Source organism: Perna viridis, chromosome 8 (genome assembly GCF_037379345.1).
Source record: "Perna viridis isolate PV_CMFRI_1.1 ecotype Kerala chromosome 8, ASM3737934v1, whole genome shotgun sequence".
Lineage (NCBI taxonomy): Eukaryota > Metazoa > Mollusca > Bivalvia > Mytilida > Mytilidae > Perna > Perna viridis.
The window spans coordinates 10363453-10380280 of record NC_142452.1 but is presented as its reverse complement, the minus strand read 5'-3'; the positions used below and the strand labels follow the sequence as shown (position 1 = coordinate 10380280).

Sequence of the window (16828 nt, the reverse complement as noted above, 5' to 3'; positions counted from 1 at the left end):
TCATTGTTATTTGTGTTACATTTTTTGTATAGATTACATCAATTTTTGTCTTTTATGAATTAAAAATTTTACATCATTTTATTTGTGGCCTTTTACAGCTTACTTTATGGTATGGGTTTTGCCCATCACTGAAGACTGTGTGGTGACTTGTAGAAGTTTAATTGATTGCTGCTTGATATTTGGTGGATGTCTATCTCATTGTCAATCATACCACATCTCCTTTTTTACATCATATATTTAAATATTTAGTCCCAACACAAATTTTTTCAAAACAATTTTAGACAAAAACCCTCTAATATCAACAAAACTTTTGAAATACTTTAAAGTAATTTTGAAAATTTACATACACTGATGGAGTTAAGTTTTCAGAACATGCAGAATTTCATTGCAAAATAGAAGCAAATTCAAGGAAGCAACCATTTTTTCATTGCACAAGCAGGTTAAAATAATAATATATCAGGATCTGAAGAATGTGCCAATTATGGGGTCTAAAACAGCCTTTAACAATCTTTCTCTGAATTTAAAATTATCAAGATACGTGTAAATCCAAGCAAAAGACAAAATACGGAGGAAAGAAAATCACACAAACTGACTAGCAAACAACAATGTCAAAACAACAAAAATAATAACTAGCGTCAGACTACACTATGTCAATATAAATAGGACACCTAATGAACATACATCAATACTTTGTTGTCTGTGCAGTTTCTCGTCCAACTAAAGTTCAATAAAGCAAAATGGTATCAAAACAAATAGTAAGACTAAAAATTACTTCCATGCATGGTAAAATTATTATCACAATGTTAAATAACATTTATACAGTGTAAAACTTCATACAAACCTTATAATCAGAACCCTGTGTTGGGAAATGTGTATAATATGTTAAGTGATGTTAATTGCTTGGTTATTATGGTACTAAATAGAAAGGGTTACTTATACATTTGAGAAAATACTAATAACATTATTTTGATTTAGACTACCATTATTATATAAAGTTTCCAACTTAAACTTTGATCCTTAATTGAAATCCACCGACAAACAATTTACAAGCCAAACATGATTACCAGTGGTGGATCCAGGGAGAGGATGCAGGGGATTAGCACTTCTCTTTTTTCTTGGAAAATTTGTCATTTTCATGTGTAAAGTTGACAAAAATGGCAAATAATGTCCTTGCACCCCCCTTTTTCCAAGGAACCTCGGTTGGCACCCCTCCTTTACAAAGTGTCTTGATCTGCCCCTGATGACCAACATACAGAAGTATCTACACTATACAAAGTAATATGGGCTTACAAGTGGAACATATGCCAAAAGTTAAAGACATTTCCTATTAAATGGAAATAAGGCAATTCAATGCTATTACAGGAGTATATTATAAAACTACAAAGAATAGAGTTGGTGATCCCTTGATTAATGATAACCACCTTATGGACTTTATTAGTTAGTAAACTTAAGTTAACCAAATTTCATCAGGTAATAGTTATTAAATCAAGGTAAGACGAATTCCATTCCTCTGCAACCTGGTTTCATTCTGCAGACCAACAGATTAGATATCAATTTCTACCTCAATAAATAACTAATATTGAACATGATATTAGTGGTATTAGTAGAGTAGAACAGTTGAAGATGTTAATGAAAGGATGATAACAATTATCATTATCTTATTTTTCTCTGCTAAAAAACATAGTAATATTTAGGTTGAGCTGCACCATCATAGGACTGAACACAAACTGGTTTACAAGATGAAGGGCTTTTCCGGTAGGAGTTATATACTTGCACATGAGTAATACTATAAGTAACATATTAAAATAATGGGGTAGGTTTAATGTAGTAAAACTGGTCAAAATTGAAAATCGTTCTAGAACGAGAGGAAACTTTTCTTGGTTTACCTTTGTTTGGGATTTTTTTGAAGGAAACAAAACAAAATAAAAATAACCCCATTACGTTTCATTCTAATAATCATTAGTTATCCATTTACACCTATGCTGTATAATAATGATGTTTTATTTTCAGTGATGTCAGATATAAGAATAGTCGTATGAGTGTGTGCATTTAAATTACTACTGGTGTAACTACTAAGAAACTTTATTTTGTTTCACACTCACCCTAGTTTTCTAAAATATACGTGAAACAATAGGAATTAAAAAGTATATCTCTTAAGGAGGTAGACCTAGGGTAAGGGATACAACTCTTATAAATCATTTGAATGTTTGTATTCACCATTATACATCAATCTCATGTAAACATCAAAGTCATTTGGACTGACTTCATTCTGTTTCTGATGAAAGCTTGATAGGCTTCGGTGTAATTGAATATGATACAAACATATCAATGATTTCCAGAGTTACGTCCCTTACTCTAGGTCTACCTCCATAATTCGGCATCTAAATGAATCACAATCCAACTGGATAATGCAAAATTATGACTATGATATAAAAGATGTTTCAGCACAGCTTATTCCTATATGCATTGTACTAATTTCTAGTCATGTTATTTTTTTAAGTGTAAGGTTGAAAAATAAAAAAAGGTTGATAAGATTAAATATACAATAAGGATATAACCTCTATACATATCATGTCTATAAAATTTAAGGCAAAATCTCAAATATTCACCAGTGTAGTTCAAGAAAATCTAGGAATTACATGTATACCTAAATAGTGTAACCATGCCTACCTTTCCAGAATCATGAAGTTTTCTGATTTCCACCTTATCTAACTTCCATCCTGGTGTCAGGCCTTCATTATCATGCCAGATTCTTATCTTATCTAAACTATCTCCAATATCTTCTAACTGTTCAAACAAAGCAGAAAAGTTGTCAATTCATTTCCAAAGTATAAGTAAAGATACTAAGATTTCTGAAGCATAATGAGTCCTTACACAAGTCCCAAGTGAAGAACTGGAGCATAATGAGTCATTACACAAGTCCCAAGTGAAGAACTGGGAGTTCTTAAAATGAGTGCAGTGCATAAAGTGAAAAATTTCTCTCAGGAGTGTCAAAATATCAGAGTGTCAATAGGTAGGGGTGAGGGTAAATACCTAGTTCTTAAAAAAAAATGCTGCATATTATGACAATCTACCTATAGACAGGGAGAATACTGTCATTATTACCAACAAAGTTATTGTGATGTTATGTTTCAAAATCACAAATCACCTATGACTTTGCCAACACTTTTGTTAACATCATCTATGACATACCATTTGGTAATATCTTATTGGTTGATTGTGTCTTGTAAAACAAGGTCACATGTAGCTGTCTACATGGGTTGTCTTACATGGAAAATATAACAAAACCAAGATAACAAATATCCTCATTCTAAATGATGTAACTGTTAACCTTACATGAATTTATGAATTTCTGATGTTCAAGTACTATTTTTTCATGGGAGCAAAAATTCCAGTTTTATTTCAAGTAGGATTTAATTTTCAATTTTAACAAGTAAGGCTGAAGAACTAGACATACTTTTGTAAGGTATAAAATATCTGATGATTTAAAAACAATTAAAAATAAAATAGAATAAAAAAAAATATCCAGGATGTACAGTTTCTGTTACTATAGGACAAATAAACTTAAAAATATTCTTTAATACCATATTCTTGCATTTCATACGAAAAACTTCTTACTGACGATATTGTTCTCTCAAAACATGTCATCTAATTATAACTCTTCACCTGTGTGCGGTGGAGCGTTAAATACACAATAAAAGGAGTGCCAACCTGTCCTGGGGCCCATTGTCATTTAATTATCAAAAAACAATTTAAAAGGTGAAACAATTGTTACTAATCCTTTAATCCACTTGATGAACTGTTTCCAGATGTCAGTTATCAATACACAATTTGGCAAATTAAAACATCTTTTTAATAAACAGTCGGACCTGATGCCATTGTTTTAGTGAAATACCCGATTTATATTCGAACAGGAAATGTAAACATTTCCGACTCGGATCCAATGCATCGTTATATAAACTATTTTAATTAATAAATGGCTTGCAAACACAGGGAAACATAGCAAAATACTCTTATTTAAAAGATTAATGATGAAAGGATACGCATTTCAGAGAATTTACCGGAATAATTTCATCCTTTCAATGTGGTCTTCTGCTGGTGATTTTTCCTCGTTTCCCAGTGCAAGCTTTACACAGAAACTAACTTTTTTTGTTCATCTCACTTGCCAAGAAGGGGGTGCATGGAATACACAGATATGGGTAATACACAGAAGAATATAGTAATAAACCAGAAATCTTTAGAAATTTGACTTCAGTTTCAAAAAGCACAAAACAAACAAACAAACCTCAACAGTAAAGAGATCCATTTTTCCTCTTTTAAACTTTCCGTCCCTCTCTCGTTTAGAACACAGTGGTTTTTCTTCAGTTATCTTATCCTTGCCATATAAACAAATGTATACATTGGCTGATGTTCCTGCATTTCTTTCATCAGCTGTATAGGTCTTAACTTCATATGGGATACCTACAAGTATAGAAATAACCGATGAGCAGTAACTGTACAGTGCTTGGGATACCTACAAATATAGAATTAACCGATAAGCAGTAACTGTACAGTGCTTGGGATACTTACAAATATAGAATTAACCGAAGAGCAGTAACTGTACAATGCTAACGACTCAATAATACATGCAGTTACCAGACTTAAATTTTGTATCAAAACTAGTCATTTTTCATTTTTATTTCATAAAAATCTATTTTTATTAGTTTATTAAATAAGGGTAAACAACAAAATTAACCAGCACTAATCTGATCATACTCAAGTCAAGTCCAAAATAAATCTTACAAAATAGATATTACACCACCGGAGCAGCAGGTACCACAATGACCCTGATTTGGTACAGGCACTTCAAATGAAACGGTGGCTTAAATGTAGGTTTTACAATGTGCTAAATCTCCCACTTCCATTTCAGCGTGAATATATGGACGATGATTAAAAAGCATGTGCATGCATAACAGCACATTTTCAGTTTAATAACTATGTGATGGTCCACAAGAGAAGATAACAAAACCAAAGTGAAAAAATGAGTAGTCAACAATAAACAATAAAATATAAAATACAAACAAATTTCAAATCATATATTGCAAATTTCCATCTGCACCATGAAAACTGATTTATTCAACGGGTCGTAGTTTTACTTTCCTCGTTTGTCTACCCCGGACTTGACTTTTTATGAGCAACTCGGCGGGTGTTTCTAGAAAAGCAGAGGATGCTTACCCTACCGGTGCACCTGGTCCATGCTCCCAGTTTTTAGTGGAGTCCGAATTGCTCATTTACTTTTGTTACTTTGTATGTATGATTTTAGTTACTTTATGTTCTTTGTTGTGTATGTATGTTTTCCATGTCTGGTCTTTGTCCCTGGATTACATTCTTTTGATTACCGCTATAACCTTGGTTCCTTTGATTACTCTTCCATATACTGTACATGCGATTCAAGGAGTAACCTCTCATCAGCAGTATATGTCATGTATTGCACAATGGGAACAAGACTTATCATGTCATCCTTTTTTCATGATATAAACTACAGGCAAATACGTGTACCTCTTTAAATCTTAGAGTGTGATTACTGTATCTAAGAAATTTTTTTTTCACCATTAAAATCATTGTTTTCCAATATTTTATATTTTGTTAGTATTCTACAAACTTGATGTAAACCATCTATCATTCAGTAAAGTTTTGAATTCATATATGCCACTGTTCTTGAGAGTTAAATTTAGATTTTAATATGCTCCCCAAAGCTAACACTAAACTAAGCAACTTATATCACCATCTTGAGTGTAAAAATAATTTAAACCATTGAAGAAGAGTTTATGTATAAAATACTTACATGGGTTATATTCTACAGTTTCTAAGTCTTGTGGGAAGAGTTCTCTTTCTAACTGACAGTCATCCTTATCATCGGCAAGCCACTTGCTACATGGAAAAGTCCAACTACAGCCAAGAGATGGAGCATCAATGATCACCTTGTCCAAGAACCATGCTGCACCAAACATACCAGAATTGTCATGGCCAATTCTACAATTCAATAAGGAGTTAGTGAAAACTTTATATCTATGTTGAATTCTTTGTAAAAGTCTCTATACTAAATTTCAAATAGCCCTTTTCATATTTGAAGGAAATTTAACTTTTTCTTTGACCAAACCAAATAGACCATAAATTTTAGAGTGAATTATCAGATTTCATTAACTGAGAGTCAAAACAAGAGAAATCTGTAGGTCAGTGAGTCATTACTAAGGCAGCCATAAACAAGAGAAATCTGTAGGTCGATGAGTCATTACTAAGGCAGCCGTAAACAAGAGAAATCTGTAGGTCGATGAGTCATTACTAAGGCAGCCGTAAACAAGAGAAATCTGTAGGTCAGTGTGTCATTACTAAGGCAGCCGTAAACAAGAGAAATCTGTAGGTCAGTGAGTCATTACTAAGGCAGCCGTAAACAAGAGAAATCTGTAGGTCAGTGAGTCATTACTAAGGCAGCCGTAAACAAGAGAAATCTGTAGGTCAGTGAGTCATTACTAAGGCAGCCGTAAACAAGAGAAATCTGTAGGTCAGTGAGTCATTACTAAGGCAGCCGTAAACAAGAGAAATCTGTAGGTCAGTGAGTCATTACTAAGGCAGCCGTAAACAAGAGAAATCTGTAGGTCAGTGAGTCATTACTAAGGCAGCCGTAAACAAGAGAAATCTGTAGGTCGATGAGTCATTACTAAGGCAGACGTAAACAAGAGAAATCTGTAGGTCAGTGAGTCATTACTAAGGCAGCCATAAACAAGAGAAATCTGTAGGTCAGTGTGTCATTACTAAGGCAGCCGTAAACAAGAGAAATCTGTAGGTCGATGAGTCATTACTAAGGCAGCTGTTTCTCAAATGACTATTTATAAAACTACAGACACATACTAAGGATAAATTCTGTGGGAAAAATCAAATAGCAACAGTCTCACTGTTGACATTATACATAATTCCAACACCAGTTGAAAGATGATTGAATCTGTTCTGAGAAATTCATATCTAAAAGTATTCTATATTTATATTTATATATTGTATTGAGGAAAAGACTAAATAAGTATGTCCAATCCATTTTGTTTTGCTCAAATAAAATATGTTTAAACTAAAGTTATACTATGACAGTAAACTTAAACCATAGCGAAAATAAATGTTCAGACTAACTTGATTTTCTGTAGTTTACCAATGTTGACAGCTTCTAAGATAAACTCATCTGTCTGTCCTGATTCAAACTTATTCCTATATGTCATAGAGGACTTCAGGAACATTTTATCTACAAAACAATGACACAATTAACTAGAATAGTATATAACAGGTTGCTTCTTTTGCAGTTGAAAAATAAAATATTGCAAGCCTAATTACAAATGATGTGAAACTCAGTTTTCTCAGTTGGTTAGACACTTATTTCTAAAAATAAAGTAAGTATATCAACACCAGTTGAAACATTCAGTAGTGCTAAAAAAGGAGAATGACAAAAAGTAACACTATAAGCTCATGACATAAAAAATAATAATTATGAAAAGCTATCTGATAACCCTTTCCCTTGGACACATATACATGTTTTGTTTTATCATGTTAAATTCAAAATTACCAGGCATATACTAGACAATAAGATGGATGAAGGACTAAGTCCCAAACTAGTCCATCCTTCCATATCATACCTGCATAATCATAATCACCATACAATATTAAAAGTAAATATTGTACAATCAATGACTTAGGATGAGATTGATATTATGAAAGATCTAATAATAACTGAGGCAACAAGCTGAGATGATTATAGATCTCAAGGGTTGATAAATCATGATATCAACCTCATCCAAAGTTATTGTTTTATTATATGACTACACTGTTCCAACACTAACAACAAGCCCATCCACACCTTTCTATTTGAAACTAACATGCTTGAAGGTGAAATTATTATACAGTGATCTAAATGTAAGCTTGCATTTGTGACATTCCTCATTTACCGTAAATCATATCATTTATTTTCTTTGAGTGTGTATTTTTTGTTTGGTTTTGGTTCGTGTAATGCAAATATCAATATGAATCGTACTTGTATGATCATGTTCACCATACAGTATAATGTAAGCATTGATGTAAATTGTACCTGTATGATTCACCACACAGTATAATGTAAACATTGATGTAAATAATACCTGTATGATCATGTTTACCATACAGTAAAATGTAAACACTGATGTAAATTGTACCTGTATGATCATGTTCATCATACAGTATAATGTAAACATTGATGTAAATTGTACCTGTATGATCATGTTCACCATACAATACAATGTAGACATTGGCATCAGTACCAGCTCCTGTAACTTTCCCTGTCACTACCTTTGTATAATATGTTGTCATGGCAGCTACAATTATACAGAAATTATTTCATGGTTAGATTAAGACATATTTTCTTCAGTACTCAGCTCTCTGTTAACTTGATGACACAAGATGTATCCAAAGGAGCAAAATGATACACTTTCTTGCCAATTAAGCCTATTGTGTAAATAGGTACATGTAATTTTTTTTGAAAAATTTCCTCAAATATAACTAACTTACCAAGTTCACAACTTCAATTTTTACTTCATAGGAATTGTCCTCTTCTAAACAAATTCTAGCTTGAATTCCTCAATCTTATTCAATGTGTTTTACAAAACATACATGTTCACAAGAATCTTCTGTTCATTCACAGAAATTTGAAATAAATTGAAATAAAAATGTGAGCTCATACCTTTTATTTCTAGTGCTACATCTTGCCTAGCACCATCCTTTTTACCAACAGATTTCTCCAAGACAGATTTGTCAACAGGGATTAGCTCCCTTGATATTTGGCCATCGTCTTTACCAACAGCTAACCACTTCTGACATAAGAAGTAAAACCTAAAAACACAGTATGTATTAAATTATCAACACTTTTTAGGGAAAATGCAAATTGGTGTATTGAAAAGATGATCAAATAACTTTAACAAACGATTGAGGTTACATAGTCTAATTATTTTAAACAGCAGGTATCTTTATAGCTATTAAAAGATTAAGAAAAAAATAGGCAAATTTAAAAAATGTCAAAACATTAATCTATAATACACATCTGCCTAATGACAGCAATATTGGTGATTTTAGGCAAAATCAGAAGACCAACATTCTATACAGAGTCACTTATTGTGTAAATCATTACTATTAAAAAATATTTTCATATAGTGCTAAAATTACATACTTTTTTTAACTTCCAATTGAGAAATAACACAATTTCTTCATAGAGACACTTACTGTTTAACAGAAGATGCTCTACAATAATCTATACTTATCATAAAATTCCACATTTTCATGTTTTGAAGTCTCAAAAACAATATTTGACCAAACATGTGCAGATTTTGAAAACAAAGTTTAAAAAATTCTATGATCAATAAATTTTTCAGACAGATGATTTTGTCAACACTCTGTTAAACATCAATAAATAATACTCTGTATAACCTCAAATTTATATTTATACAGAGAAAAATTTTTGAGTTGGCTTACGTTTTCTTTCTCCTCGTATCTTCGACTTCAATCTTGTCAAGGAACCATGCTGCCCCTACACCTTTGTTGTCATGTCGAACCTTTAACTTGACCAGTTTACCTAGATCTATAGCCATCAATTTGAATGTATCAACCTACAAAGATTTAAATCATCAAATATTCTACAGACCATTTTATATTCACAAGATGTGACATGCAATGATAAAAAAGGTAGTATGCTATAATAAGTTTCTTAGTATTTTTCTCCCAAGAAAATTGTGATAACAAGTTGGGGTATAGTTTCATGGCTGACAATCTTGGCTTAAGTGATCAACATATTCTGATATAATTGTGAATTCGTTAAAAAAACAGAAGGAATATTTATACATAAAATATTCATTGAAATATTTCTAGCCTCCCTTTGCTACCAAATATCATTATTTCTATCCATACTGGAGGTATTTGAGTGTTTTATGTATAGACAATACACCTGTGTCTATGTTTTTGTAACAGTAATATGTATCTTTTATGTTAATTTGGTTTGGTTTTTTTGTTTGTTTGTTTTTGTACTACTTTGTCTTGTTTGTAAGCAGACATATATATGTATATAATATCTGATTCCATTTGTATTACATGAGGGCCTCAGGGAAGATTAGCTATTGTAAACTAACTGTATTACCCTCTCAAAATAATGTATACCAATATTAGTATCATTATTGTATGGTACTTACATTGCCTGTTTCAAATTTGTTGAAGTTATCAGCAGAATCTTTAAGCTGTCTTTCTCCAGAGTCATGTTTCTCACCATACAGGTTGATAAAGACATTGGCATCAGTACCTGCTCCACCCACTTTACCTGTGTATACCTTAACTGTGTATTCTACCTCTGAAAAAATTAAACACTCATTCCAGTCTGACATATGATTCATTTTTACATCTATGACAAGTAAAAAAGAAGAATTATTTAAAAGCCAAATACCGCATCCAGATATTGTTTTAGCTGAGATTACTAGCAAAATCTGTGTCAAAACAGACTTGTCTCAGAATGTGTAATAAAAAAATACTTACCCTCTAATGTGTGTAGAGGATTCCCTTTCTCATCTGTAGGCAGAAGCTCTCTCTCAATTGCTTTGTCATCTTCAGATGTATCAAACCATCGGTTGACAAAGAACCAATAATCTTCAGTTTCGTCACCATCATAAACGTCATCATCTTCTTCCTGGATTTTCTTAAGACTTGGTTTTCTCATATTTCTAGTTGATCCTCTACGTCTAGGAGAACTGTCATCAGAGTCTGAATCATCCTGTCTCTGATTCTGTTTCCTCATTTTCCTCGCTGCTTTACCTTTGCTGCGCCTAGAAGAGGAAGATGTCTCAAAATCAGAGCCAGACTCATCCTGCATGTATTCAGCAAGGATTTCTTGTCTTTTCTGCTGTTCTGATGGACCCTTCTTCTTCTTTCTCTTTTTAGTACCTGCTCTTGGCCTCCTCCTAAGTAGCACCTGTATATGAGAATAATATTAGAAACTAGGTATAGAATATTATAAAATTCACCATAGACCTTACGTTTTATGAAACAAAATGACTTAATTTGAAAAGATTTCATCAAAACCTGTTCAAGTTACAGCATGAAGAAAATCTAGCAAATGTCTGATCACTTGCTGTACAACACAAAATTAATTACTCTTTCTTCTTATCTGGAAAATCAATCTAAAAATATGAACAATTATACCTAATATTTTTCTTGAAAGAATTCAAACATGTATTTTCAAATGTTGTAGAAAAAGTTTGAATATATGTAACAGTTTTTAATTTACTGAATATTTACTTAGAAATTTGCCATTGCCTGTTCCATGTTGTAATTTGTTGCAGCACCATCACAGTACAAACCTTATTTAAATGCCATCCTGACATTAGTTTCTTGCCATCGTGTCCTATCCTAATCTTTACTATCTGTCCAACATCTAATGCCTCAATCTGAAAAAAAGTTGACATAACTGTCAGCAACAGTTATACAGAAAAAGGTGTTATTGTTGTAAGCAACAGTCGTACCGAAAAAGATGTCATTGTTGTCAGCAACAGTTATACAGCAAAAGGTGCCATTGTTATCAACAACAGTCATACTGAAAAAATAGTCGTAATAGTCAGCAACAGTCATATGGAAAAAGCTGTCATCGTTGTCAACAACAATCATACCAAGAAAGTTGTCATTGTTAGCAACAGTCATACCAAAGAAGTTGTCATTGTTGTTAGCAACAGTCATACCAAAAAAACTTGTCATTATTGCTATGACAGTCATACTGAAAAAGTTGTCATTATAGTCAGCAACAGTCATATGGAGAAAGTTGTCACTGATATCATGAACAGTCATACCAAAAAAGTTGTCATTATTGTCAGCATCAGTCATACTGAAAAAAAAGTGACATTGTTGTCAGCAACAGTCATATGGAAAAAGTCGTCATGATTGTAAGCAACTGTCATACTGCATTTTTGAAAAGATTTCCACTCCAACACAATCTAAAGCTGTGAGCTTTAGATACTATTATTTTACATTCTTTGAATTAGTTACATGTATCTTGTCCCTGTTTACATTATTGCTTTTATGAATATATAGCAGGAAATTTCTGCAATATTCTAATTTTCCATTTTTTCTGAGGCCCATGGAAAAGATGACAAATCTTACTCATCACCTTAAAATATCTGAAAAAGTAAATGTAAATGAATGCTTTCATGTAATACCTCAATTTTAAAAATCTTACCATATCTAGCACCATGAAAGTTACTACCAGTATATGTTATAAAATTTTGACTAAAGCTATACCTTGAAGATATCTTTCTGGCCTCTTTCAAAGTTATCACTCCTGTTGCGTAGATTTATCTTTTCAGTTTTGCCATCAACACCATACAACTGGAGAAAGACATTAGAATCTGTACCAGCTTTAGAAACATCTGATGTCCATACAGAAACTTCGTAAGGAATTCCTACAAAATAATTATGTCAATATTTAGTGTGTATTTAATGTCAGCCTCTGTAAGAATCAAGCAGTAGGTGAAACATTGTATGAGAAAACCCAATGTTTTAAATGTGAAATTTGCCTATTTGTACCATCAAAATAAAGAGACAAATACAAGATTTTTCATATCATTTTAGTAAATTGAAGATTTCAAGGGCAGATAACTTTATCAAAAGTCTCATTTTTCTAACATTCTTTTAAAAAATTTCTGAACAAATCCAGAGATGTAGAGATCAAGTAGAGGCAAAATTATATTGTCAAAATGGTGGGTTTTTGACATACATGTTTCTGATTTTTCCTATTTTTCTTGATTTATTATAAAGACTTACATCCATTAATTAAAATTAAAATCTATTGGTCTCTTATCTTCATAAATAAACACTTATTATTCAACCATATATCTTGCAGAAAAAGAGAGTATTATTAACTTTATTATAAATGTAAATGTAAGGTCTCACTAACCACTTCCGGGTCAAATGGCCACCTCCCTATGTAGTACCAAAAACACACTGAACCTAGACATATGCATTGTAACTGCATTATTTGTGTGTACATTTGTATTATGATTAAAAGTAGTCAAAATGAAGCTGAGAATGTGTACTTTAAAATCATATATGTAATTAACTACAAATATGTATGAACATTGTTTACATGTGTGAGTAATTTGCCTCCATGCTGTCAGTTAGCAGAACAGGTAAAAATGTGAACTTTCAGTATTATTTATTCAAGTAAATTTTGTGAAGAATTTCTACTATCATCGTACCATTAGCATAATGATTTTGGAAGCCTTATTTTCCAAGCTTCGCAACGGTATGCAACTTTAAGATGTCATTTGTCCTGGGAATTCACAGTGAGACACTGAAAATTACTTTTTTAACATGTAAAGTAATGGAAACGTTAGAAGTGGTTAGTGAGACCTAAGCAACATACAACACAATACAATATAGTGGAAGTTTAAAACACATACTTTTAACTCTTATTAACTTGTATAAATCAATATATAACAAAATCATAGTGTTAATTTATAAAGAAGCCAAATCCCCCAATTACACTATGGAAAAAATTGAATACTCATTAACATGACACACAGGGGATATATGTTTTATTAAAGTTATGATATGCATTTGTACCATTTAGAATTGCCATGGTGTGTGTCTTCGCTAAGTTTCATGAAAATATGACAATTCTATAATTTCCCAATACAAGTAAATTAACTGTAATGCTTAATTCCAGTGGGATAAAAACAAGGCACATTATATAAGTAAATTGGCTCTATTTGTTAATCCTAACTTAAAACCAATAAATCTATGAGAACAAAGTTGGGTGTTGAAGGTAAAAAATACGAAAGTAACAATCTTTCATACTACAAGTATATTTTTCAAGTCAATCAATCCTTAGTCCTGGAAAGAACAAACAAACCTAAGTACATGTATTATGTAAAACACGTGAAAGAATGGACAACCTGAGTATAATGTTAAGAACATGAAAGTGGAGCAAATATGTATTTTGTAAAGAACATGAAAGTTGGGTAACCTGAGTTTTATATAAAGATTATGAAAGTCGAGAAACCTGTCTTTAATGTTGAGAATACTTAAGTCAGGAACCTGTGTATCATATAAAGATCATGAAAGTCCGGAAGCATGGGGAGTATGTATAGAACACAAAAGTCCAGAAGCGTGGGCAGTATGTATAGAACACAAAAGGAAATTTGTGTAGTATGTACAGAACACAATATTTGGGAAACATAGTATCTATAGAACACAAAAGTCCGGAAGCGTGGGCAGTATGTATAGAACACAAAAGTCCGAAAGCATGGGGAGTATGTATAGAACACAAAAGTCAGGAAGTGTGGGCAGTATGTATAGAACACAAAAGTCCGGAAGCGTGGGGAGTATGTATAGAACACAAAAGTCCGGAAGAGTGGGGAGTATGTATAGAACACAAAAGGAAACTTGTGTAGTATGTACAGAACACAATATTTGGGAAACAGTCACTATAGAACACAAAAGTCCGGAAGCGTGGGCAGTATTTATAGAACACAAAAGTCTGGAAGCGTGAGCAGTATGTATAGAACACAAAAGTCCGGAAGTGTGGGCAGTATGTATAGAACACAGTAGTCCGGAAGCATGGCAGTATGTATAGAACACAAAAGTCCAGAAGCGTGGCAGTATGTATAGAACACAAAAGGAAACTTGTATAGTATGTACAGAACAGAATATTTGGGAAACATAGTCTCTATAGAACACAAAATTCGGAAGCATGGGCAGTATGTATAGAACACAAAAGTCCGGAAGTGTGGGCAGTATGTATAGAACACAAAAGTCCAGAAGCATGGGCAGTATGTATAGAACACAAAAGTCCGGAAGCATGGGCAGTATGTATAGAACACAAAAGGAAACTTGTGTAGTATGTACAGAACACAATAGCTGGGAAACACGGGTAGTATGTATAGAACACAAAGTTTGGAAGAGTGGGTAGTATCTATACAACACAAAAGTTGGGAAACTTGGGTATTGTGTAAAGGACTATTCTATATATGGTTCTTAACATAATGCACAAGTTTCCAAACTTAATTTCCAGGACTTTGGTAAATTGACTTGAAGTTTATTCAAAATAATCTGAAAGCGTAAAATTTGGGATAATACCAGGGGTTGTATAAGTCAATAATTGAACATGTAGTAATGAATAGAAGAACAGCAATCATGCCAAACAATAGTAAAACATCAATAATACACAAGTGTAAAAACATTGAATTAACACATACACACTTTGGTCAGGATGTATGATGCTTACCTATTCTTCCTGCTCCTAACAAAACGAATAAAATTGACAACTGCTAAGTGAATACATTCTGAAGCAACTTCCTTCAGTCAAAAAAATCAAAATTTTTGCAATTTTGTTTTTTCCATTGTATACTACCAAAGTGAAGTGATATTTGTAGTGAAAGACTTAAAAATTATTTAGAATGGAATAAAAGAAACCACAAAAAATTAAGTCTTATTTTTTTTAACTTAAAGACAAAGTCTAAACCATCTTAAAAAATACTACAACCAATAAAATAGCTTCCATCTGAAAACCTTAACTCATCAAATATTCAGTGCAATAAAAAACATTCTTGAATATGCATACAATAAAATAGTTTTTAAGTAGAGTAATTTAGCTTTTAATTGAAAAGTTCAAAAAAGAGTTAAAATGAAATTCATATTTTAGCAGATAAAGAAAACCATAAAAAATGGTACCCCCCCAAAAAAAAATATACAAACAATAATAATCTCATAGTTGTGCAACAAAATAAATATATTTATACTGCTACTGTTCTATTCGAGCAGTCAAAGTGAATTGACCGTATATTTACAATTGATATATGGTCACTGACTGAATATAATTTTATGTTGTGATGTAATAAATGTTGCATTGTTTTGAAGTTACCAGGATGTCATTTGTTTTGAATGAAAAACATTATTTTTTTTTGCTTAAAAAATGTTTTTTTTTCATTTTTGTTGCAGTATAAAGACAATAACAGTGCACAGATTTGGCAAAAACTTTGATATATGAATTCAGCTTGAACTGGTGAAAATACTAGTTAACAGTGCACGGATTTGGCAAAAACTTTGATATATGAATTCAGCTTGAACTGGTGAAAATACTAGTTAACAGTGCACAGATTTGGCAAAAACTTTGATATATGAATTCAGCTTGAACTGGTGAAAATGCTAGGCACAGCTTCACATTTTCCCACAGCTGTAAGCCTCACCCATATATCAGTTTTATGCAGTCAGTGCACTGTTGTTGTTTATAACAAAAATTACCACTGGAGAGCAAACATGTTTCCTCAATTTCAAATATCTAAAAAGTGCATTTGTACCTTAATTTTCCATCACCAATACATCTAGTTTTTTTTCTTTGTTAGCTACAAGGACTTACTTTTTTCTCTATCCTCCATAAATGATGGTTCAATTTCAATCTCAGATTTACCATCTTCACTATCTTTCCCAAGCCATCGATGACAAGCAAAGACATATTGCTCCCCTCTTGAAGGAATGTCAATTCTGACCTCATCCAGGAACCAGCTAGCAAAAGGTTTAGAGTTGTCATGACCTATTATGATTCTCTTGATCTGAAATGTTGATAAATATTACGTGGTTATAGTAATTCCTCCAAGAACAGGTATTTTAAATGTTATGCAATATTTTAATTATCATGACATTGCCTCTTGATGCCACCAAATCTGTCTCATTCATTTTATGGCACAAATTGAAACTCCATCATCAATTTAAATAGTGAAATGATATAACAACATGAGGCAAAATTTTTATGAAG

At 32.2% G+C, this 16828-nt stretch overlaps 1 protein-coding gene across 6 annotated transcripts in view; it reads right to left on the bottom strand.

Moving 5' to 3' along the window:
• The window catches only part of LOC148609273 (lipoxygenase homology domain-containing protein 1-like), a 54159-nt gene that overhangs the window by 12153 nt on the left and 25178 nt on the right, over positions 1–16828 (bottom strand). For 2 of the 6 annotated variants that reach the window (XM_088543365.1, XM_088543361.1), the window contains 14 exons: positions 16433–16625; positions 15302–15316; positions 12316–12476; positions 11385–11471; positions 10564–10996; positions 10227–10381; positions 9517–9650; positions 8732–8880; positions 8262–8366; positions 7159–7267; positions 5825–6012; positions 4286–4461; positions 2671–2787; positions 682–717 (listed from right to left, as the gene is read on the bottom strand). In XM_088543365.1, coding sequence (XP_088399491.1) covers positions 682–717; positions 2671–2787; positions 4286–4461; positions 5825–6012; positions 7159–7267; positions 8262–8366; positions 8732–8880; positions 9517–9650; positions 10227–10381; positions 10564–10996; positions 11385–11471; positions 12316–12476; positions 15302–15316; positions 16433–16625 — 2058 coding nt within the window. Of the gene's footprint in view, positions 1–681; positions 718–841; positions 857–2670; positions 2788–4285; positions 4462–5824; positions 6013–7158; positions 7268–8261; positions 8367–8731; positions 8881–9516; positions 9651–10226; positions 10382–10563; positions 10997–11384; positions 11472–12315; positions 12477–15301; positions 15317–16432; positions 16626–16828 lie in introns of all 6 variants that reach the window. The other 4 variants (XM_088543363.1, XM_088543364.1, XM_088543362.1 and 1 more) reach the window with 4 other exon arrangements.